The sequence below is a fragment of the Camponotus vicinus genome, unplaced genomic scaffold (genome assembly GCF_025532165.1).
Source record: "Camponotus vicinus isolate PSW18456_S1 unplaced genomic scaffold, iyCamVici1.0 SCAF_9, whole genome shotgun sequence".
Lineage (NCBI taxonomy): Eukaryota > Metazoa > Arthropoda > Insecta > Hymenoptera > Formicidae > Camponotus > Camponotus vicinus.
This window is the reverse complement of record NW_028141981.1, coordinates 10,389,303-10,413,534: the sequence shown is the minus strand read 5'-3', so window position 1 is coordinate 10,413,534 and position 24,232 is coordinate 10,389,303. Positions and strand designations below refer to the sequence as shown.

General features: G+C 33.1%; 3 protein-coding genes across 19 annotated transcripts; 2 read left to right on the top strand and 1 right to left on the bottom strand.

Moving 5' to 3' along the window:
- Nucleotides 1–1,131: 1,131 nt before the first annotated feature.
- On the top strand, nucleotides 1,132–7,925 carry L(2)k09913 (transmembrane protein 53-like lethal (2) k09913). 6 transcript variants are annotated; one of them, XM_083109221.1, is made up of 8 exons: nucleotides 1,912–2,098; nucleotides 2,227–2,559; nucleotides 2,667–2,802; nucleotides 2,931–3,203; nucleotides 3,270–3,538; nucleotides 3,621–3,798; nucleotides 3,863–4,014; nucleotides 7,560–7,925. In XM_083109221.1, the coding sequence occupies exons 3-7, from the start codon at nucleotides 2,713–2,715 to the stop codon at nucleotides 4,001–4,003; spliced, it is 951 nt and encodes a 316-aa protein (XP_082965347.1). In that variant the 5' UTR covers nucleotides 1,912–2,098; nucleotides 2,227–2,559; nucleotides 2,667–2,712; the 3' UTR covers nucleotides 4,004–4,014; nucleotides 7,560–7,925. The 6 variants fall into 6 exon arrangements, with proteins under 6 accessions (XP_082965346.1, XP_082965345.1, XP_082965347.1 ...); XM_083109220.1 differs by lacking the exon at nucleotides 1,912–2,098 and adding an exon at nucleotides 1,132–1,313 and having other exon boundaries at nucleotides 2,352–2,559; nucleotides 3,863–7,925; XM_083109219.1 differs by lacking the exon at nucleotides 1,912–2,098 and adding an exon at nucleotides 1,132–1,313 and having other exon boundaries at nucleotides 3,863–7,925.
- Nucleotides 6,371–8,605, bottom strand: Dbp45a (putative ATP-dependent RNA helicase Dbp45A). The gene is made up of 6 exons (XM_083109216.1): nucleotides 8,285–8,605; nucleotides 7,953–8,146; nucleotides 7,480–7,824; nucleotides 7,233–7,405; nucleotides 6,790–7,145; nucleotides 6,371–6,711 (listed from the first exon to the last, which is right to left on the bottom strand). The coding sequence occupies exons 1-6, from the start codon at nucleotides 8,352–8,354 to the stop codon at nucleotides 6,482–6,484; spliced, it is 1,368 nt and encodes a 455-aa protein (XP_082965342.1). The 5' UTR covers nucleotides 8,355–8,605; the 3' UTR covers nucleotides 6,371–6,481.
- Nucleotides 8,606–11,186: 2,581 nt separating this feature from the next.
- Nucleotides 11,187–16,221, top strand: LOC145976850 (uncharacterized). Of its 12 annotated transcripts, none has more exons than XM_083108297.1 (10): nucleotides 11,277–11,424; nucleotides 11,661–11,752; nucleotides 11,841–11,952; nucleotides 12,094–12,404; nucleotides 12,503–12,563; nucleotides 12,652–14,569; nucleotides 15,035–15,150; nucleotides 15,243–15,342; nucleotides 15,515–15,555; nucleotides 16,035–16,221. In XM_083108297.1, the coding sequence occupies exons 1-4, from the start codon at nucleotides 11,411–11,413 to the stop codon at nucleotides 12,368–12,370; spliced, it is 495 nt and encodes a 164-aa protein (XP_082964423.1). In that variant the 5' UTR covers nucleotides 11,277–11,410; the 3' UTR covers nucleotides 12,371–12,404; nucleotides 12,503–12,563; nucleotides 12,652–14,569; nucleotides 15,035–15,150; nucleotides 15,243–15,342; nucleotides 15,515–15,555; nucleotides 16,035–16,221. The 12 variants fall into 12 exon arrangements, with proteins under 12 accessions (XP_082964418.1, XP_082964423.1, XP_082964424.1 ...); XM_083108298.1 differs by having other exon boundaries at nucleotides 15,515–15,627; XM_083108292.1 differs by lacking the exon at nucleotides 11,277–11,424 and adding an exon at nucleotides 11,187–11,215 and having other exon boundaries at nucleotides 15,243–15,555.
- The last annotated feature ends 8,011 nt before the right edge of the window (nucleotides 16,222–24,232 follow it).

The window sequence follows — 24,232 nt, the reverse complement described above, 5'->3', positions numbered from 1 at the left end:
AAATAACACATAGAGAACTAAAGTTATTTTTATTAATTATTATCTACGAGCTAGTTTACATCACCCGCCTCCCCCTCTTTTTTGAATTGAGATTTTTCTTTTACTCGATTATTTCAAATAACTAAAAGTTTAGAATGATTTCTATTCCTGCTCTTTTTTGGCATGTACATATTAATTTATAATTTTTACTATGTGAATGATGTAAATAATTTTTTTTTGATATATTAATTTTTTTTAAACTGCACGAACAAAGCCTGTTTTCTTCGAGCTCGATATTTGTCTTACATTTACATTATGTATTATTCGTGTCAACTACTTTAATACGATAGCTCACCGTTATCTTTATCTTGGAAATGCTTCTTCATGTGAGTTTATCAATTGAGTCATGTGTTGGGTCTTTATAAAAGTTAATTACAGTTTCTAATCATATACAATTACCTCTATATACAAAGTATTTTTTTATATTTTATGTCTGATCGTCATGTATTCCATTTTCACTTCCATTTTTGGCATTTAAATTTAAAAATAAAGGAACGTATCTAAAAAGAAATAGTCGTTATTGGTAAAAAATCAAACAGATTAGCAAAATGAGTATTATATATCTCGTATATAATATAATTATAAAAATTCACATATTATATAGCTGTCATTCTCATTAGGTATGCTCTTTGACATATTTTAAAACGCAATTAACATATACTCTTTGAAATAACGATGTCTTTAAGATACTTTGAAAAAATAAGTAATTTCAAAAATTTATTAATTTACTTAATCGATTTTATTAATCGTAAAATTATAGTGCATGGCAATGTGGAAACTTGCTATTTTATGAAGAGAAGTCTTGTATATTTTGTTGCTTTATACGATACAAGTAATAGCAGAATTTAGAATGTAAAATGCCGTTGCGTAATTTTTTCCTGTCAATGTCACGATGTGTTTTCTAAAAGATGTTTTAAAACTATTCAATGTTTTAAAACTTTCTCAAAATTTATGTTTTAAGACTATTCAAGTGTAACATTAGGAAATCACAGTGTAAGTATTTGCGATGCGCGGGACCTTGAAGATTATACGTATTTATATATGTATAAAATGTTGCGTGCAACTCAACATTATAAGCGAAGAAAAAATGTCATGCGCGAGCTACGCACGAGAGACAGGTCCAAGTGCAAAAGACACGCGACGGGTGCATTCACGCATTAAATAATCCAGACACGCGATTAGAGGGGACGGCAAGAATGGTCAGACAAAAGTTGTCTGACTGGCTGACCGACTAGCTGACAGATTACTAAGTATCGACCGGAGTTACATCCGGAGTAAGTATGATTTAATTTTACGTAACGCTATTATGTGACGCGCTTCCTCTTGATGTGTATAATTTATGCAATCGCCGAAATTAACGAGCTGAATAACTGTCATAAATTTACTATTAATAAAACTTGTCCGAGTATACCATAAGATACTTGCGGCTGCGCGATGTAAAGTTCAGCTTTTGGTTTTCTTTACAATTGAATTATCTGTCTTATTATTTTTTTTTATTTATTCTTTCGAGAGAAAACTGATCTAAAATGTAGAATATATCTGTAAAAATATTTTTTTTAATAAAGAAGGAAAGGATAGAGAAAAAATTTTTATCCATGTCATTCATTTCATGCCTGTGTCATCCATTTTACTTCTCTTGCAATATATTTTTTCTACATCTTTCTCAAATTCATAGCTCATGTGTTTCTTTTCATTCTTTCCATTATTTGTAGATATATTTCTTATCTTTATTTTAGAAATAAGTCTAATTTTTGCAAATATATTCACTACTTCACTGTGACTCCCTCTTGTACCTCGTTTTAATCGCGCAGTCGCGAGACCGAAGAGCGATCATTACTCGTGAAAAGAAATTCAGTGTATCACAGTGTACGTGTATGCGTGAATATTTTACATATGTCATGGATATGTTTATGGATTTATCATTGTGATTTTGCACTTTATGTCGACGAACACATTTAACAAAGTTTACTTTTATTGCAAATATTGAACGATGCGCTGTCAATAGTTCATTCCGGAACTCGTAATGCTTTAATTTCAAGATTGTAATGATTATCGCTCGGTAAACATTTATTTTATTTTAACGAGATATCAGATTTAGATTTTTAACTAATCTTTATTGAATGTTTATTAATAGCTATAAAATAGCTGTTTTACATATCGTTACTTTTTTTTCGGCCTGCCAAGTAGGAATATTGACATGTATATGTGTAAAAAATTATAAAAACAACGTCTGCCACCTGTCACATACATCTCTTATCATGTTTGACACGAATGATGGTGTTTTAATTATTGTTCCGTCTTAACACTCTAAGTATTTGGAATCGACGGAAAATACGAATCATCTAATTGAATGGAATTTGAACTCTTCGCACTCGGAGAGAGGAATAGAGGGGATGAGTTAATTATATGAGATATGAGAAATAATAGGCAAACTAAGTCTGAGTCGAACATTATGCAGAGTCAGTGGAATTATTAAAGTGTACACATCATATAAAATCACATATTCATTAGAATCTTTGCGTAAGTGTCGATAGTGATACACATGTTAATCATTGATTGATTATTAATAATTATTAATTATAAATGCGATATATTGATGCTCCTTAAAATAATTAATTTTATTGTAGGTGATTGTATGTGTACACCGAGAAAAACACGGAGTTTCTCACTGCAATGATTATTAGTGTTTTACGTAGTGTTTTCGTAGGAAGGCAAATTAATATGCATGCACCATCACAACTATTGAAGTGTAATCAATATTTGGTAGTATATTCTTTTATCTGGAATTATGATAATAATGAGGTTATGAGTATACTAATCACTCAGTATACTAATTATTTCTATTTCTTACTTACATAAATATATGTCGATATACTTACTATTTTTTTCAGGGTATTGGACAATTGACACGTATGTTGTCTTCCCATCATGTTTCAAAAAATATTGAATTCATTACGCAAGATAATCGTGTTGTATCGTCTAAAAATGTTATACAGAATAGAAATGTGCCAAACAATCGTCCATTGCTAGTTATTCTTACTTGGTTATTATCTAAACGACAGCATGTTATGAAGTTTGTTAACTTGTATATGGAACAAGGTTTTGATGTGGCAGTGGTATCTCTTACACCTTGGCAACTTATGTGGCCTACAAAAGGTTCCAGAGTAAGTATATACAATATAATTGTGTTGTAATCTATTTATTATAAAATTTTTAAAACTTATTTTCAGTTAGTCGCAGCAGATTTGTTAACTTTCTTAAAGCAAAATGAAAGTTATCAACAAATTCTATTACACGGGTTTTCAGTGGGTGGCTATATGTGGGGAGAAGCCTTGGATTTGATGGAAAGTAACAAGGAAAAATACAGTGGCATTGTAGATAGAATTGTTGGACAAGTATGGGACAGTATAGCTGATGTCAGAGAAATTACAATAGGTCTTCCTCATGCAGTATTTCCAAAAAATGTAATGCTGCAATCCATGTTACGAAAATATATGGAGTAAGTAACAAAGAGAAAAAAGGAAGAAGATCGATGAAACGAGAAATAACTTGTTTTAATTAATACAAAATAATATTATCAGGTATCATATGAAGACATTCTATCAGCAAGCAACGCAACATTATATTCGATCCAGTCAAGTATTTCATTCTGCCAGTATACGTGTACCAGCGTTATTTTTCGTAAGTAAAAGTGATCCTATTGGGACTGTATCCAGCAATTTGACTTTACATGATGAGTGGGAATCTGCAGGAATAAAGGTAAAATTTACGTTTGCTGGTTTATGAGAGGATTATAAAGGAAATATATGTATTTATCTTGCAGACCTATGTGAAGATATTCGAAGAGTCGCCGCACGTTGCCCACTTCTACACATATCCAAAGGAATACGTTGCTGAACTCTATGCCTTTTTACAAAAACTAAACTTGATACAAAATGAAGAAAAAATTAGATCGCGCCTTTAATTATTTTAAAGGTACTTTTGATATGAATCACCCAATTTTTTATATTTTTGATTGTATTTTTTATATAAAATTATCTTTTTGGTAACGTTACACACCAGACATTTGTAATATCCAATATTTACACATATACATAGTACATACAATGAATAATTTTATATATTTTACATATATATATACACACACACACACACACACACACAGGGTGATTCATTTTAATCTTAACAGGCAAATATTTTGAAAAATATGCGAGATACGAAAAAATGTTTTAGACAAAAGTTATATGGTTTTAAAGGAGACATAAGATGGTGTCATTAATTTGACCTTAAATAGTTACTTGAAGGTCACCCTCAATTTTTTAAATGGAACCGCCTACTTTTTATTACATATTCTTGCAGCTCATCTCGAGAGCTTTCCAAAACACTATAATTAAGTTAGTTGTCATTAAGTACTTTCCAAGTTATGAGGCTTGAAATCATTTCTTAATTTTACATAAACCGTAAAATATCTTGTAAAATATTCATTTTTCGATTATCTTACTTTAATACTTTTATGTACAAAATAATGAGAGGAATCAATTGGTGTAAAGAAAACAGTTATTTTTAAGAAAAAATATGTAATTGTTAATTGCAAATTACATATTTTTTTTTCGAAATAACTATGTGTTTTCTTTCGAAGAAGAAATATGTAAATTGCAATTAACAATTACATATTTTTTCTTAAAAATAACTATGTGTTTTCTTTACACCAATTGATTCCTCTCATTATTTTGTACATAAAAGTATTAAAGTAAGATAATCGAAAAATGAATATTTTATAAGATATTTTACGGTTTATGTAAAATTAAGAAATGATTTCAAGCCTCATAACTTGGAAAGTACTTAATGACAACTAACTTAATTATAGTGTTTTGGAAAGCTCTCGAGATGAGCTGCAAGAATATGTAATAAAAAGTAGGCGGTTCCATTTAAAAAATTGAAGGTGACCTTCATGTGGCCTTCAAGTAACTATTCAAGGTCAAATTAATGACACTATCTTATGTCCCCTTTGAAACCATACAACTTTTGTCTGAGACATTTTTCTCTAAAATGCTTCGTTTCCGAGATATAAATCTGTAACACTTTACGTGGGCCACCCTGTATATGTATATACAGGGTGGCCCATTTTAATCCATCCATTCGAATATCTCGAAAACCAAGCCCGGGAGAGAAAAATGTTTCAGACAAAAGTTGTTTGGTTTCGAGGGGGCCATAAGATGGTACCATTGGTTTGACCTTGAAGAGTCATTTGAAGGTCACTTCAATTTTTTTAAATGGAACACTATATATTTTTGCATATTCTTGCAGCTCATCTCGAGAGCTTTCCAAAACACTATAATTAAGTTAGTTGTCATTAAGTACTTTCCAAGTTATGAGGCTTGAAATCATTTCTTAATTTTACATAAACCGTAAAATATCTTATAAAATATTCATTTTTCGATTATCTTACTTTAATACTTTTATGTACAAAATAATGAGAGGAATCAATTGGTGTAAAGAAAACACATAGTTGTTTTTAAGAAAAAATATGGAATTGTTAATTGCAAATTACATATTTTTTCTTCAAAACAACTATGTGTTTTCTTTACACCAATTGATTCCTCTCATTATTTTGTACATAAAAGTATTAAGGTAAGATAATCGAAAAATGAATATTTTACAAGATATTTTACGGTTTATGTAAAATTAAGAAATTATTTCAAGCCTCATAACTCAAAAAGTACTTAACGAAAAGGTACTTAATTATAGTGTTTTGGAAAGCTCTCGAGATGAGCTACAAGAATATGCAAAAATATATAGTGTTCCATTTAAAAAAATTGAAGTGACCTTCAAATGACTCTTCAAGGTCAAACCAATGGTACCATCTTATGGCCCCCTCGAAACCAAACAACTTTTGTCTGAAACATTTTTCTCTCCCGGGCTTGGTTTTCGAGATATTCGACTGGATGGATTAAAATGGGCCACCCTGTATACACACACACACACACACACACACACACACACACACACACACACACACACATATATAATTTAATATATATATATAATAAATTATATATAATTTATTAAGAGAAGTTCTACATAAAGAAACGTGTTCAAAAGTATTTAAAAAAAAACTTATCTTGATCATATTTCTACAAGTTTAAAACTGCCTGTCTTAAAGAATGAATTATATGATAAACGTGCATTATTACTTATAATTATTTAGTAGAAAATATTTAAATGCAAAATTTAAAATATTCTCTATAAATATGTATTATGGTTTTCTTTGTGAATAAAACAAGATATATTGAAGAAGATATATTTTAGGTATATATTAAAGATAATAATATAGTTTAAAACTATATTTATTAGTGTATCGTACACATTATGAATAGGCATTGTGTAATATATATATTTCATATCACACAATTTGATTATATACATGTTATATATATTAGTTTTATTTGACGTTAAAATTGTTTGTTTCAATTTTTTCTTTCATTTTTGGCTTTTTCTTTTTCTTTTGTTCCTCTAAAAGTTCTTCTATCTCGTCCGGATCTTTACCTTCTAAAATTAATTTTTTCTTTTTATTGATCATTTTCTTTTCATAAAAATCGGTCTCATCCAGCCTAATCTCCGCTTCTCGTTTCGCCACTGATATTTGTGTCAAGATTGTAACAATTTCCTTATCTAAAATTCATTAAAAGGCGATTAGATTATTGTAAATTTTAATTACTTGACAAAGAGAAATGAGAAGTATATACTCACCATCTACCTTATATTCTGTTAATTTAGTACCTATGGTGTCTTCAATCATATGTAATAATTTAATATCATTTGGAGTTATCAAGCTAATTGCCATCCCACCTCTACCCGCGCGAGCTGTTCTACCAACTCTATGAATGTATTCCTTTGGTACATTTGGTATAATATGATTAACGACTAATTCTACTGTCGGGATATCTAAACCTCTTGCTGCGACATCAGTGGCAATTAAAATCTGTACATGATTTGACTTGAATTTACTTAGTGCTGCTAAACGTTCCTTCTGCTTTATCATCGCATGAAGAGCCACATTTGTAAATCCAACATCATTCAGCGTCATTGATAATAATTGACAGTGCCTAAATAGAATTATATAACTAAGTTTGAATTTACAAATGATTTTTGAGATTTTCTCTTTATATATACAAAGAAAATAATTGTTATACTTGCAAGTATCCGTAAATATCATAATAGAACCATTCTTATTTGTAGCACGAAATGTCCTAATTACTTCTACTAGAAATGAATCAAGTACATCTTTAGGACATAATACATAACGTTGATCCAATTCCCTTACAGTAGCAATACCAGCATTATCCTCTTCTTCCCATATGAAAACCTTGAATAAAAATTGCAACTTTTGCTTTTTCTGTAATTTAATATAATTATAATCACATTATTAAATGATCATACCTTACTAGAGGCTATTTGCTTTACTTTATCAAGAGCATCTGTCATTGTAGCACTGAATAATAACACTTGTTTCTGTTTAGGTACTGCAGCAAATATTTTCTTCAGTTGTTCATCAAAATGACCACCCAGCAATCTATCTGCTTCATCTAATACTAGGAATTTGATTTTTTGCAAGGAAAATGTATCACAGCTGTCCAAGTGATCTGCTAGTCTACCTGGTGTAGCTACAACTATATGTGGCCGTTTCGACAATTCCAATCCTTGCACCATCATATCCATACCACCAACAACTACACATTTCTTCAGATTGATTGCCTTGCCAATGGCAGCAAATTGATCAGCAATCTAAAATAAATATCATTAGATACTATAATAAAATTTATATTAATTGCAAATATATCTTATACAAATATGTTCTGTTAATTACAAAATTTTCCAAAGAGCAATTGAAGAAACTAAAATAATTATCTCACTTGAAAAGCTAATTCCCTTGTTGGTGTTAACACAAGAGCAAATATACCGTACGGATCCTCGCACAATTTTTGTAAAATAGGCAAAGCAAATGCAAGAGTCTTGCCACTACCTGTTTTGGCACACCCTATACAATCTTCGCCTGCTAATATTCGAGGAATGCAATTCTGCTGAATGGGAGTGGGATTTTTTAAACCTGAAATAAATAATATAAAACAACTGTAATTAAATCATAAAATTGACAATTTTTTAATAGCTCTTAAAGTATTATAAATATTTTACTTTATGACAGAAACAATTCTCCGTAAATTATGTTCATAAAAAAGTTATTTACCCATCGTATCGCATTGTGCAAGGAGCCAGGAATTCAGTTTTAAATCCGAGAAATCTTTAATTTCATTCATTCTGTCGAATATGAGTTATCGCATGGTATACATTCACTCGTCGCATTCAAAAATAAATTTTTTTTTTTTTTATAATAAAGTTTAATGTGCCTTCAACCAGTTTAGTCCTGTTGTGGTTATTTAGGCACTCATATCTCTTTTTCTTTTTTCCTCTTTTTCAAAAATAAATTCTATTTATTAGGTTAGGATTACATTCTTCTCAGGGCGCATTCAGACCTTGGTAGAAAAGCGGGAAACAGAAAAGCAGAAGCCAATCACAATTCATACTGGTAGTAAATAGGGATGGGCAATATGTTTCGATTAATTAAATATCGATATTTTTTTTCCTAATAATCGATTATTTTTGTCGATGTTTCTGTAAATCAATTAATCGATTATCAATACTTTTTTTACATTCGTATTAAGTTAGCCGGAAATTTTTCAGCCAACCAAAAATCTCCTTATGGAATCGTTTGTATTTCGTATGAAGATGTTTGAAGTGTGATTAAAAACGTTTGTGAGTAATTAGAATAATTATAAAAAATTAATCATTTTTACAGTATGTAGTTAGCCAACATAACTAAATATTAAAAATTCTCCTTATGAATCGTTTGTATTTCATGAAGAGTTTTGAAGTATAATTAAAAAGGTTTGTGAGTCATTCGTTTAATTTTAATTAAATTTTTTTATATTGTGAAGTTAGCTGGAAGCTATATAAAATGGACGCCGTCCTGTGATTGGTCGATTTGCTTATGGTAAATACTAAAATTTTCTCATGTGTACTGACTTTAAGTGTAAGCAAAACGAGCAAATTTATCTCTTTTGTAACTTTTAATCCATGACTAATTTATTATTAATTCTGCATAATCGCATAATATATCATGGATCGTGGATAAGCGTAGATAATTGAAATATGTTTTTCTACCAATAAATAAGTAAATCTTTTATAATTGTTTTATAATGTAGTCATCATTCAGAAAATGATCACAATTTGTGATTATGTATTTAATTGTTATTTTATATTCGCTTTCAAATAATAAACTATATAATAATAAAATTTATATAAAAAGATGGTAATATATATAATCCAATTAATTATAATTGACAAAATAATTTCTTGTGAAAAAATAAAAGTAAAAAATATAGAAGAATTTTTTTTATAGCTTGTATAAAAAATCAGTTTTATGCTAAGTATATTATAATTTTCTGGACTGTAGTAATATTTAATATATAATTTTTGCTATATAAATATATATTTCTTCTTAATTGACAATAATTAACAAAGTAATCAATAATAATTAACAAAAAAAATGATAACATAAAAGAATATGCTAAAAATGTGCGCTTATATATATTTGAAAATACAAAAGAAGACTTAGGCCCATATTCTGAATCCTCTTTTATCGATAAAAGTGCTCCTAAAAGCGGCCTGTAGCCAATCAGAAGGCTTATATGCCACTTTTAGAGGCACTTTTATCGATAAAAGAGGATTCAGAATATGGGCCTTATTTCCGATAAGGCATGGGCAACTTTCAAGTTTTCGGATGCAAAAATAATAAAATCTACAGAGATATCTATTTTTGCTCTTACAACATCAGCAATGGATTCATATTGATATATGCCATCTCCTCTCTCTCGCATTTTGATGTAAGCCTTCCGATATTCTGTGACATAACTCAACCGATCTTACTATCTGTAGAAATAGATTTTATATCAGAAATATATATTTATATAGCAAAAATTATATATTAAATATTACTACAGTCCAGAAAATTATAATATACTTAGCATAAAACTGATTTTTTATACAAGCTATAAAAAAAATTCTTCTATATTTTTTACTTTTATTTTTTCACAAGAAATTATTTTGTCAATTATAATTAATTGGATTACATATATTACCATCTTTTTATATAAATTTTATTATTATATAGTTTATTATTTGAAAGCGAATATAAAATAACAATTAAATACATAATCACAAATTGTGATCATTTTTTGAATGATGACTACATTATAAAACAATTATAAAAGATTTACTTATTTATTGGTAGAAAAACATATTTCAATTATCTACGCTTATCCACGATCCATGATATATTATGCGATTATGCGGAATTAATAATAAATTAGTCATGGATTAAAAGTTACAAAAGAGATAAATTTGCTCGTTTTGCTTACACTTAAAGTCAGTACACATGAGAAAATTTTAGTATTTACCATAAGCAAATCGACCAATCACAGGACGGCGTCCATTTTATATAGCTTCCGGCTAACTTCACAATATAAAAAAATTTAATTAAAATTAAACGAATGACTCACAAATCTTTTTAATTATACTTCAAAACTCTTCATACGAAATACAAACGATTCATAAGGAGAATTTTTAATATTTAGTTATGTTGGCTAACTACATACTGTAAAAATGATTAATTTTTTATAATTATTCTAATTACTCACAAACGTTTTTAATCACACTTCAAACATCTTCATACGAAATACAAACGATTCCATAAGGAGATTTTTGGTTGGCTGAAAAATTTCCGGCTAACTTAATACGAATCTTTTTTTTACACAACATCGATATTTTTTTATCTCTATATGAAAACATTGAAAACTGAACACTTATGGCAGCGGACCAGCGCGATAACGCGATGCGCGACTGCGTGACTGCGCGACGCGCAATATCCAATGAGCGTATAGTTTTCGAGAAAAGCTTTATGCTCATTGGGTATAAGTCGTGTTCCGAAATTCATTGCCAGTATTGAAAATCTATAATACGGAAGTAGATTCCAGTACTGGCAGTGAATTTTGGAACGCGACTAAATCGGAATAAGAACACCATACGCCATGTAAACATAGTGACTTATGATTTATGATAGGTTAGATATATATCTTCTGAAAATAATATTGTGAATTGTGTGAAAGTCGAAGATTGTAAGACAATGGTCCATATTCTGAATCCTCTTTTATCGATAAAAGTGCCTCTAAAAGTGGCTTACAGCCAATCAGAAGGCTTATAAGCCACTTTTAAAGGCACTTTTATCAATAAAAGAGGATTCAGAATATGAACCAATATGAATGAGAACAGGTAAGATATAATATTCATATGATATTTAATATTTAATTTTATATTGCATATATTCATAGATTTGTAATAATTTTTGGTACATAACCTTTCTTTTCCGGTGCCTGAAAACCTTGTGTATCTTTTCATTATTTGTTTAAATCTTTGGTTTTTAGTTATTTTCATTACATAAAAGATAAAAACGAAAAAAATACAGCATTTTAATTATTTTTGAATTATAAATTTTTTTAAAATTTTAGTGCAAGAATCGCGACAACTTCATCTGATTGTTCTTCATTAATAAGTGGAGATGTAATCTCAAATCCGAGTAATAGCTCGATCAGTCTAGATGGTAATTATTTTCAATTATTATTGTTTTATTTTTATTTAAATTGAGTGTTTATATGTACTTATTAAATTAAACTATTTATTATCAACAGATGTCCAAAGCGTTGAGTTTGACAACAATTTGTCTGATCCATCTCAGTCTATTGCCACAAGAACTGCAATGTTACAAATTCCATCTACTCAAGAGTCTCATGATTTACAAAAGTACGAGATTTATTCAATATTTATTAACTTCTTGATTAGATTTTTCATAAAAATTGATATTTATATAAATTTATTTATTGATGTTATGTAGTGTATAAACAACTCTTTATTTTCATTATGTTTATTATGTTTATTATACAGATCAAAAGCAGCGAGTCGTGTGTGGAGTTTTTTTAAAAAAGTGGATAACTCAATGGCCCATTGTAATCTCTGTAAAAAGAAATATAAGCACGGGGGCAATACTACAAACTTACGGCAACATCTGACACGGAAGCATCCGATCTTTTACACAAGTGACGTGTCAATAAATATAAATCGAGAAAAACCACAAACAGGATCAGAGTCCAGCAATGACGTCGATGACAGCAATGAAGTCGATGACACCTTACTCAGATGCAAGTTCGTCCTCTATTGTTAACAATAAGCGTCGGAAACTTGAATCTAATTGTAAGGTACGTTATCAAAATATATATTCATAAAAATATATATTCACACAAAATATTTATATCATCAAAAACTATATATGTCATTACAAATGCATAAATTATAGGTGAAGCCCCACCGTGATGTACGAATTGATACAGCGTTTCAGAGAACGAGTTCTTTTGCAGGTTAGTAAAAATTAAACTCATACTAATGAAATTAGATAACTAAATTGAAATATAAATTTAAAATGTTTTCAATTTTATGATTTTGTAGACGGCGGCTCAATGGCTGATCGAATAACAAACGCAGTTTTATATATGATCGCTGTTGATAATGCACCTCTATCAAAAATGATGGTTTTAAGCTACTGATGAAAACTGCGGTTCCATTATATAATCTGCCTAGTAGGAAGACAATCACAAGACTAATGGCTATCAAATATGAAATGCTCAAGAATGTCAAGGTGCATCTCAAAGTAGTTATGTCATACACAATAACCTGCGATAATTGGACGGACATAAGCAATCAAAGTTACATTGGAATAACAATTCATTATGCAATGCCCAACGGAGTACTGAAGAATAGATGTTTGGCAGTTGAACCATTACATGAAAGTCATACAGCTGCATATCTATCAGAAATTCTACTTTCCGTACTCGATTCCTTCGAATTGAATCCAGAGAACGCGACAGCCATTGTCTCTGATAGTGCAGCAAATATAAAAAAAGCTGTGTACGATTCGTTTGATCGAGTCAAACACTTATCGTGTTTTCACGTACTGTCACATCTGGTTCCCGATGTGATGGCTTCTATGACAATTCTATGACAAACGTAAGAGATACTATTACATAAGTGAGAAATATTGTCACTTTGGTAAAAAGAAGTGTCGTAGCTTCGGATGAACTAAAACGATTACAAGTTCGTGACGAAAAACCTGCATCAACAGCTCTCAAATTCATTCAAGACGTTCCAACTCGATGGAATTCAACTTTATACGTGCTGGAGAGATTCCTCATTCTCGAGGAATATGTTTATCCTGTAATTCTCAAATGTCGAAATATTCCAGAGATGCTAACACGTGATGAAATTCAGCTATTGAAGAATCTTACTAGCTTGCTCACACCTATCGAAAGGGTCATTACGGAAATAAGCGGCGACTCATATCCAACGGCGAGTGTTATTATATCAATAATACATTGCATGCAAGTGGCGATATACTCTTGGGAACCAAAACAATCGGAAGTCGATAATAATGTGACGGAAACAAGTATGCAGTTTAAGAACAAACTTCTGATGCTAATAGAGCAAAAGTTTAAAGACTTTGAATTTAATTCAATCCTTGCAATCTCAACTATATTGGATCCGCGATTCAAGAAACTACCCAGTTAGCAAAGTCTGTTCAAACAGATTTTGTCAATTTCTGTTACAAATTTTTGTCGACAGTAAGATTGCAGATTGTATAAAAAATTTGTTATATCAAATAATGATAACAGAATGTCAGCAGAAATGTTGCAAAACCTGCTGACATAATTTGATAGCAGAAACTGAACAGGATTTGTTTAAAATTATCATAGCAGATTGGTGGCAGAAATCGAGCAAGATCTGCGCAACACAGTTTGATAATAGATTGGTTGCAGAAACCGAGCAGGATCTGCTCAATGAAATTTGATGTCAAATTCTCGGCAGATGTCGAGTAGAGCCTGCTGATATAACTGACGGCAGATTGATGGCAGAAATTGAACAGGATCTGTGCGACGCAATTTGACAACAGATTGTCGGCAGAAACCGAGCAGGATCTGCGCAATGAAATTTGATGTCAAATTATCGACAGAAATCAAGTAAAGCCTGCAGATATAACTGACGGCAAATTGATAGCAGAAATTTAACAAGATCTGTGCGGCGCAATTTGATAGCAAATTGATAACAAAAATCGAGCAGGATCTGCGCACACAATCTCTGATAGCAGATTGACGGCAGAAACAGAACAGAGTTTGCATGATGCGATAGTTCCTTCACTTACCGCTACGTGAGCTGTACTTTCTCGTAATCTAATTTCTGTCAGAAATATATATAAAGTCGCGAATATGAATAAAAGACTAAAAATATAGTAATTATCACTTTAATTTCTGATATCTGATACAAGCAGATGAGATTCAGAATATTAAACTGATTGGAATCAATATGATAAATGGTAATTTATTCATGTACTGCCTATTTGAGGCATAAAGCAAGAATTTAATTCTAAATAAATTACATCTCCAGTTTTACAAGTTACATTTACTTTTATCATTTACTTTATTATTAATTTAATTTAATTAAATTAGTCCTTCGCTATATGAGATATAACTACGATATAACATATATTAGATTAACATATATTACGATATAACATTTGACATATATGTCATTTTAGAAGAAAATTGTAATTAACTTGCCGATAATATTCTTATTTAGCACTTGTAATAATCAATTTTGTTGCATTTATATAATATTAATAAAAGTAAGCATAAATCTTGTGCAGTTTCTGCTGTCAATTTGCCATCAGGTTGCATGCGCAGATTCTGCTCGGTTTCTGCTGGCAATCTAACATCAAATTGCATCGCGCAGATTCTGCTCGGTTTCTGCCGACAGTTTGTTGACAGGTTATGTTTTACAGACTCTGTCACCAAAACAAAAGCTTAATGCGGACACAGATGGCTATGGTTCTGGTGTGGGATTCTGATCGAATTTGCTGCCAATCTGCTGCCAACCTGCTAACATTTTGCTTACTGGGTACATTTCCAATCTGCACTGGCAGCATCCTCAGCAATTACAAAAATTAACACATTAATGAAATCTAATACGGTTTCTGAAATGTCCAATAGGATTCCGACAAGGATTCATCAAATAATGAATCAAGTATATGGGAATATCATGATGAAATGGTGACTAAGAATATTGATTCGATAAGCAACGACAAAAAAGGTGTGAATCTTGAATTACAACAGTATCTCAATCAACCAGTAATTTCACGTTACGAAAATCCTTTGAAACACTGGAATACTGTCAAATCAGCGTATCCGTCACTATACAAATTAGCCATGAAATATGTAAGCGTCGTCGCAACATCTGTTCCATCCGAGCGATTATTTTCCAGAGCGGGAGCAATTAAAGTGGACAATCGCAGTAGACTTTCGGGTGAGCATTTAAATCAGTTACTTTTTCTTGGATGCCTCTCTCGCGAGGATTGGGGATTAATTTAAGCAAAATGTAAGATATCCTAATAATTTGATAAAATTGTTACTAAACTAAGGTGATTGATTCTCGCATGTGTTTTGTAAATCCTACTAACTTCTTATGTGTTCTTCTTATGTGTTCTCTCTATTCTCCATTATTTTATGTTTAATTTAAGTGCATTTGTGTTATTATATTCTTGTGACTGTTATTAATTGTTCCTCATTCTTATTATGTGTTCTTAGATTAAAAAAATTATCTTATCCAAATATTCTATCTATACTTTTCTTTATCATTTCAACCCTTTTGTATCTATTTACTATTGCAGGTACAGTGACTTTTTATAATGTACGCATGATATTTTGAAGCTTATACTGCTTATGCATATCTATTGTTAGAATATATCCCATTCTTTATAGATTTAATAAAAACTTTTTTTCTAGTCACGAAGTCAATCCTGTCATATTTATAGCTCAAGAACCCGCAAAATACTATTACTACTTGGAGGAAATTCATAAATATTCTTCGAAGTTAACATTAAATGTACGATTCTGATTTAAATATATTTTTTAGTAAAACTTAAATAAAAAGTTAAGCATGATTTTGAAGGAATTACAAGTATATAAGAAAGATGGTGTAGTATTTTTTTTACCTGTATATGCATTTTCTAGGCTACGTTCTAGGAAATGTTATCGGAGTGCATTTTCTCTCTTTCTATATCGCTGAGATAAAAGTGATATAGAAAGAGAGGAAATGTGCTCGGGGTAATGTTTCCAAAAGCAGTCCTATTAAAAAAAAAAATCGATACTTCGATATTTTTTAAAAAGCATCGATGTTCAAATATCGATTTTTAAACTAATCGATTATTTTAACATCGATATTTTTTTCGAACATTCCTAGTAGTAAACAATACATTCTGCATGTCTAAATGCTCCCTAAAGCAATGACGTATATAACTAGACCAAGCTTTCATATAGTTTATTGGTGAGGGGAGTGAAGCCGGATATTGACAGTTTAAAACAGAGAGAGAACGTTGAATGGCCTCTATGCTTTCTCTTTCTATTCTATAGACTGTCAAAAGCAATATGGCGTGATATGACACAAACGCAAACTGGACATGCGAAACAGTATATGAGTAAAATTGGTAAAGCAAAATTAAACAAATTGGTAAGTAAATTTAAGAAAATGTTATATATAATGTGTTACAATATTAATTAGCAAGATATATGATACGATACCATTTATTTAAAAAATAATGAACTAAATAAATATAACAATATTTGTATTATGATCATGTGTATACTGCATAAAATAATATTAATATTAATAATGTATCAAGATAAATGAAAATTTCGATTCCATTTTTATTTCTGTACCACCTTATATATAGCTCTTGACAGCTTTGGGACGGCCATTTGCTTCTTGTATGATAGAAAAGGAAAGCATAGATGCCGTTCAACGTTCTCACTCTGTCTTAAACTGCCAATTTCCGGCTTCACCCCTCTCTGAGAATGCTTGGTCTAGTTATATACGTCATTGTCCTTAAAGCCGTAAAGCCGTAATCACACTACGGGTTACGGGTTCGGTTGCGGTTGAAATTGACCAATCAGAACAAAGCAGTTTGTCGGCCGGCTACTTTCGAGCTTGATTGCGATCATGGTCTTACATACAGGTCTGAAAACTCAGGCCTTTTTTAGTGGTGGGGGAGGTCTCACTTAGTGTGTCCGTTTCTCGACTAGAAGTCGCAATACGAGCGAGAGAGACAGAGATAGACGGCAGTAGTCGTTCTCTCTCTAACATACGTCTAAAATGCGACTTCTAGATCGCAGCGAACCTAGCAGGCAAGCCGTGAACTCCCGAAAAACGGACACACTAAGTGAGACCTCCCCCACCACCGGAGTTTCCAGACCTGTATGTAAGACCGTGGTTGCGATCAAGGTTCTTAAATACACAGGTTGCCCAATGGCGATCTTTTGGGTGGGGGGTCTCGCGGCAAGAGGGGATATTGTGACGTCACTGTTGGTATATCTATCTCTTTTCAATTGAAATGTGTCCTTTTTCAGTGTTCATATGGTTATTATAAAGCGCATTATTGTTGTTATTACGTATTGCAGTACTATTTAAAATAATAAATTTAATTACAAAGAGAGGTAAACTTTATTTTATATTATTTATTATATACATAATTTTATTTTATATTATAATTTACAATTGATTAGTTATTATAACCTCACACTTCAGTCTACTACATATTGTTGCGTCCGCGGAACGATTAATATCGAACGCGCGCGACACAACCGATCGGCACTCGCGTACACGCTCGCGCACACGCTCGCGCATTCGTAAATAATAAACACTCGTGTTTAAACAAGAACACAGGAACTTTAATAACACCAGAGAACACAGAATGTAACAGATATAACGATAAGCCGCGGATCGAAACGCGACCGCTCAGCTTGACAGCTAGCTCCAGACTCAAATGACGGCTGCTCCATCAACAACTTCTTGACAACGAGATCTTCTTCCTTTTTCAAGACAGATTCGACCGCGACTCAAACCAGGGACGTAACACTTGCCCTCCTCTCGAAAGATTGTCGTCCCGACAATCACGAAATGGCAAGCTTCCTCAGGAATCCGGTCGAATTATAGCTCCCGATGTTCTCCCTGAACTGCTGTTCCAGGTTACCGAACTGCACACCTTCTTGGGACCAAACGACTCTGATTCCACAAATTTCTTCCAAAGATTAAAATCTTCAGGCCAGAGGGGGGGTATCTTCCCGTGGACACTCCGTTCTCGCAAGAGAACTCCTCAGGCCCCTGCCTCGGCATTCGCCCGAAGATCCACGGGAAAACCACGGGTCAAAAACCGTAGGTGAGGCAGCCTTTATCTCTTCAGGTTATCGTCGTCTCTCTTTCTCCTTCCTTAATCTCTCTTGTTTCCCTCGTTGTCAAATTCAAATGAAACTCTCCTGAAAAGAATTATGCAGCAGGAATGTAAACTATTTTTAAAATAATTCTAAATGAATAGCGGGCTCCGAAAAATTCCCTCAAAACAATCTTTGCCGCTCATGAAAAGTGGCCAACCTATCAGAATGAACTACTTTACATTTATGTTTATTCGATTTTCTAATTTCAAAGACAACGTCACTAAGTTTCTTAACTATTTTATAGAGTCCCTCCCAGTTACTTTGTAATTTGGGAGATTTTCCTCTTTCTCTATGAGGATTATAAAACCAAACATTCTGACCAACATCAAAGTTAATTTTTCTAACTCTTTGATCATACCGAATTTTAGAACGAAGAGATTGAAGATTTAAATGCCGCCTAGCATCATTATGAACATCATTTAACTTTTTCCTTAATTTTTGAACATGATTCTCGGAAGAATCCTCTTCCCCCCCTCTCCGGAGGGCTTCCTCGCAATAAATCTATTGGTAATCTTAAATCCCGAGCAAAATACAGCTCCGCAGGAGAGGCCCCCGTGGCCTCATGTCTTGAAGAACGATATGCTAACAAATACATGGGAATCCAACTATCCCAATCTTTTTGATCCTCCGAAATAAATTTAGCCAAATAATTCAGAATCGTTTGATGATGACACTCAACCTGACCATCTGATTGCGGATGTAGGGCAGTCGTCCTAGTTTTCTTAATTCCAAGAAGATGTGTTATTCCTTGAAAAATACTTGATTCAAAATTCTTTCCTTGATCTGTATAGATCTCTAGTGGAACTCCATGACGAGAAATGACCTGTTTTACAAATACATCCGCTATTGTATTCGCTTTAATATTCTTTAATGGGAAAGCCTCAACCCATTTAGTGAAACAGTCGATGACTACTAATCAATATCGATTCCCAGCTGAGGTAATTGGGAGAGGACCAAGTATATCCATCTGTACCCTCTCGAAAGGAGAATTTGAATTATAAATTTGCAAAGGAGATTTTCCCTTTTCTGACGGACCTTTCTTTGCCACACAGATTCTGCAGGAACGACACCATTCTTCCACGTCACTTTTACAAGTAGCCCAGTAAAAACGTTTCCGAATCTTTTCTAACGTTTTGTTTACCCCAAAATGGCCACCAGATACAGAATCATGGGCTTCCTCCATTATTTGACCGATGAAATCCTTAGGAACGATTATCTGAAAAACTTCGGATTTAAAATTTGGAGATTCTCATTTTTTAAATAAGACTCCTCCCTTTACAACTAAAGCATCCCAATAAGTCCAATAAATCTTAGCTGAAACATCTCGTTTAACTACTTGCCAACAGGGACGTTCTCCTAACTCCTTTCCTCGCAAAAACATAGAAACAGTGGGATCTTCTATTTGCCTTTTACGCTATTCTACAAGATTATCTTCCCTCAAAATTATTCAGGCAACAGAACTTTCCGTTAGTTCCACTTTTGCACAATAAGCACAGCCTAATTCAGAACAAGGGCGCCTTGACAATCCATCAGCAGTCTGATGTAGATGTCCCTTTCGATGAATAATCTCAAATTCATACTGTTGCAACCTCTCTAACCATCGGGCCAATTGTCCCTCCAAATCTTTGAAGGACATCAACCATTTGAGAGAAATATGATCCGTCTGAATTTTGAATTTTCTTCCATACAAATAATGGTGGAAAGATTTTAATGAAGCCACAATAGCTAATAACTCCCGTCGGGTGATGCAATAATTCCTTTCCGCTTTATTTAAGACTGAAGTAAGCGATAACCTTTTCCGTGCCATTCTGAACCTGCGACAAAACTGCTCCAACTCCGTGATTTGAAGCATCTGTATCTAAAATAAATTGTCCCTGCTCCTTGGGGAAAGATAAAATTGGCGAAGAAATCAATTTCTGTTAATTCCTGAAACGCTTTTTGGCAAGAAGAAGACCATTCGAATTTTAACTGATGCTCCGTAAGCGTAAACAGAGGTTTAGCTATTAAGGAGAAACCTTTAATGAACTTCCTGTAATAGGAACAAAATCCAAGGAAACTTCGAAGCTGTTTCCTATTCTGGGGAACAGGCCAATCCCTCACAGCGGAGATCTTCTCAGGATCCGTAGAGATGCTCCGTTCGGAGACAATATGTCCCAAATATTTTACCTCCTTTCCAAACAGAGAACATTTTTGGGGATTAATTTTCAAGTTTGCTGCACGCAAACGAAGAAAAACCTTCCTAAGATTGGCCATCATTTCTTCAAATGTCTTGCTGAAAACAATGACATCGTCAAGATATACCAAACAAACTTTTGAAAGAATATCTTGTAAAACCTTTTCCATTAACCGTTCAAAAGTCGCCGGAGCATTGCAAAGGTCAAAAGGCATGACTTTAAATTGTCACAATCCATTACCTACGGAAAATGCCGTCTTTTCCTTGTCTTCGGAGCTTACCTTCACCTGCCAATACCCACTCTTTAAGTCCAGAGTGGAAAACCAGGAATTCCCTGATAACTGATCTAGAATATCTTCGATTCGAGGCAACGGATATGAATCCTTTACCGTGACTGCATTCAGTTTCCTATAATCCATACAGAATCTAAGCGAACCATCCTTCTTTTTCACCAAAACTACAGGGGAGGACTTCGAGACTCCTCGATCACACCTCGTTGCTTCATCTCCTGAACAATGTGCTCAACCTCTTCCCTAAGATGTAACGGGATTCTTCGAGGAGCTTATTTAATCGGTTTGGAATCTTTCACGTTGATAGAATGCTTCAAAACTTCACAGTTTCCTGCAACTAAATCTTCTGAGAAAACATCCTGAAATTCTATTAGAAAGTCAGCAAAAATATCTCTCTGAAAAGAAGACAGATTTTTAGAATTTTCTTCGAAAAACATTTGCAGAAAATAAGGTACCTTTTCTTCTAAAATTCAAGAAAATTCATTTCCACTTTCTTTTTCAGGTTTTCCAAATTCCGACTCGAAGATCTTGTCTAATTTCACTTTTTCAAGAAAATCAGTCCCTAATATACAATCATCAGAAATACCTGCAACTAACATTGGAATTTCCAAAAGATACTTTCCTAACCCGATCTCAACATTGACTCTATATTTGACTGGGATGGTCTCTCCAGTCGGATATCTAAGAAAACAATTTTCTATTTCGAAACGAGACTTTGACCCTCCACTCAATCTCTCACTCACAACCGAAACATCGGAGCCCGTATCAATTTTAAATAAACAAGTTTTCCCGTCAATAATCCCTTTATAACAAAAGAAACTCTTCTTAATTCTACTTATTCTAAAACATTGATTAACAATTCCTGGGGCTTCGGCTATAATAGTCGAACCTGCCCCACGAAGCTCGACTAGCCCTTGTTTTCCGCCAAAGACGGACATTCTGAACGGAAGTGCCCCTCCGCGCCACACTGCCAACATTCTTTCTTTTGTTGATTAAATTTATTCTTTTGAAATTTATTATTTTTACCATTTGCAAATTTCTTTCCATTTCCTTCATCTTCTTTTTTAATATTTTCCTCATTCTTTTGTTTATTAAATTTGTTAAATTTGTTGAATTTGTTAAATTTGTTATATTTATTATTATTGTCATTTTGAGCAAATTTACTTTTCGTAAAACTATTTTCCTGGATAACTTTAACCGCCATCGCCCTCTCCACAGCGGTTCTTAAAGAAGTGATATTTTCTAATTGCAAAGTTCTCTTAAGAAATCCGTCTGAAAGCGCGGCTATAAACTGCGCGCAAGCAATTTTATCTCTCACTTCATGAGAGCATTCAGGATAAGCTAGGCGCGAAAGTCTCTCCAAATCCGCACCCAATGAAGCCAAATCTTCCGAATTTCTTTGTTTCCTATTCGTGAACTGAGTATAATAAGTCTGGGCTAAATGCCCGTCCCCAAATCGTAATTCTAATTTCGACTTTAAATCTTCGAATCTTAAATTCTCGATTTCAAATATTCCATCCAAAACCGAACGCGCTTTATCCCTTAAACAAGCTGCAAGAGCTACCGTCTTATGGGAATTGTTCCATCCGTTAGCCCGCGCTATCAACTCGAATTGAGTTAAAAATTCGCGCAAGGGAACACTTCCATCAAAATTATCGGGTTTTAATTTTAAGCCTAACGCAGAATTAAAATTTTCGGTTTGCGCTCTATTATTGGGAGGACTTAGCTGAAACGGAGGCTGAGACCGGCTCCCTCGCAGAAGCTGCAGCTCCTCATCCTGCCGACGAAGCGTTGCGGCGATTTCTTCCTCCCGTCGCGCCTGCTCTTCGCGCATTCGCCGCATCTCGAGCAGAACGGCCTGCAAAGCCGTCGATTCCGTCGCTGCCGCCTCCGACGCCGCCGACTCCGACGCTCTCGCTTCCGACGGCGGCTCGGATTGCTCGCGCCTCCTTCTCTTTGCAGCTATAGAGGCCATCACACAATATCACTGCTGTCCGTTCAAATCCCGGACGAGCCCCCAAAATGTTGCGTCCGCGGAACGATTAATATCGAACGCGCGCGACACAACCGATCGGCACTCGCGTACACGCTCGCGCACACGCTTGCGCACTCGTAAATAATAAACACTCGTGTTTAAACAAGAACACAGGAACTTTAATAACACCAGAGAACACAGAATGTAACAGATATAACGATTAGCCGCGGATCGAAACGCGACCGCTCAGCTTGACAGCTGGCTCCAGACTCAAATGACGGCTGCTTCATCAACAACTTCTTGATAACGAGATCTTCTTCCTTTTTCAAGACAGACTCGACCGCGACTCAAACCAGGGACGTAACAATATCGAATATTTTTCTTTTTAGTGGCCATGCCTGGATATGCATGCAACGTTATTAGTTGTAATAATTATTATGAAGACACGGTTTTCAAAACCAAATGTTAATTATCATCGTTTTCCAAAGAACCCGGCCATACGAGACATTTGGATTACACGATGTGGTCTCAGCAATTCATGGCAAGCAGATAAAAGCAAAATATGTAGTATTACACTTTTGAGACGAGGATTATGAATGTGATTTGCGAAATAAATTAGTAAATGTGCAATTAAAAAAAAAATTAAGAGGACGCTGTACCAACGCTACATTTACCAATCTCTGTAGATGATATACAAAGTTCGTCGATCCTGAGTGATACTGTGCTTCACGACCACTCGAATCAAGAATCATCGATTGATTATCATACTTCAGCAGTTCAGACAGAAATTAATTTCAACATGGAGACGTTTAATACATTATATTCTACGATACATAAACTAGAGGAACAGTTAGCGCAAAGTCACAGCACATGTAAAGATTTGAGAAATCAACTGCAATCTCTTATATCCCAAGTGAAGAAGAAGGATAACCTACTGGCAACAAAAAATAAAGAATTTCATGATTTCAAAGAAGGTATTCGAACAATCCTTTCTGAGAATCAATTAGCATTGGCATTGCAGAAAAAAAAGAAGGTCAAATGGACAATTGATGAAATATCCCAAGCATTTACAATACGGTAAAAATTCGAAAAATAATTATGTAAAACTTCTCTATATTTTTTGATTAATAAATAAATTTTATAAATAAACACGAAATAAAATCACGAACTTTTTTATCAAACAACCACATCCCCAAAAATTGTTAACAGTCCGCAAATATTAACAAAATAAATAATAAATAAAATAATAAATATTAACAATTAGAAAAAAACAATA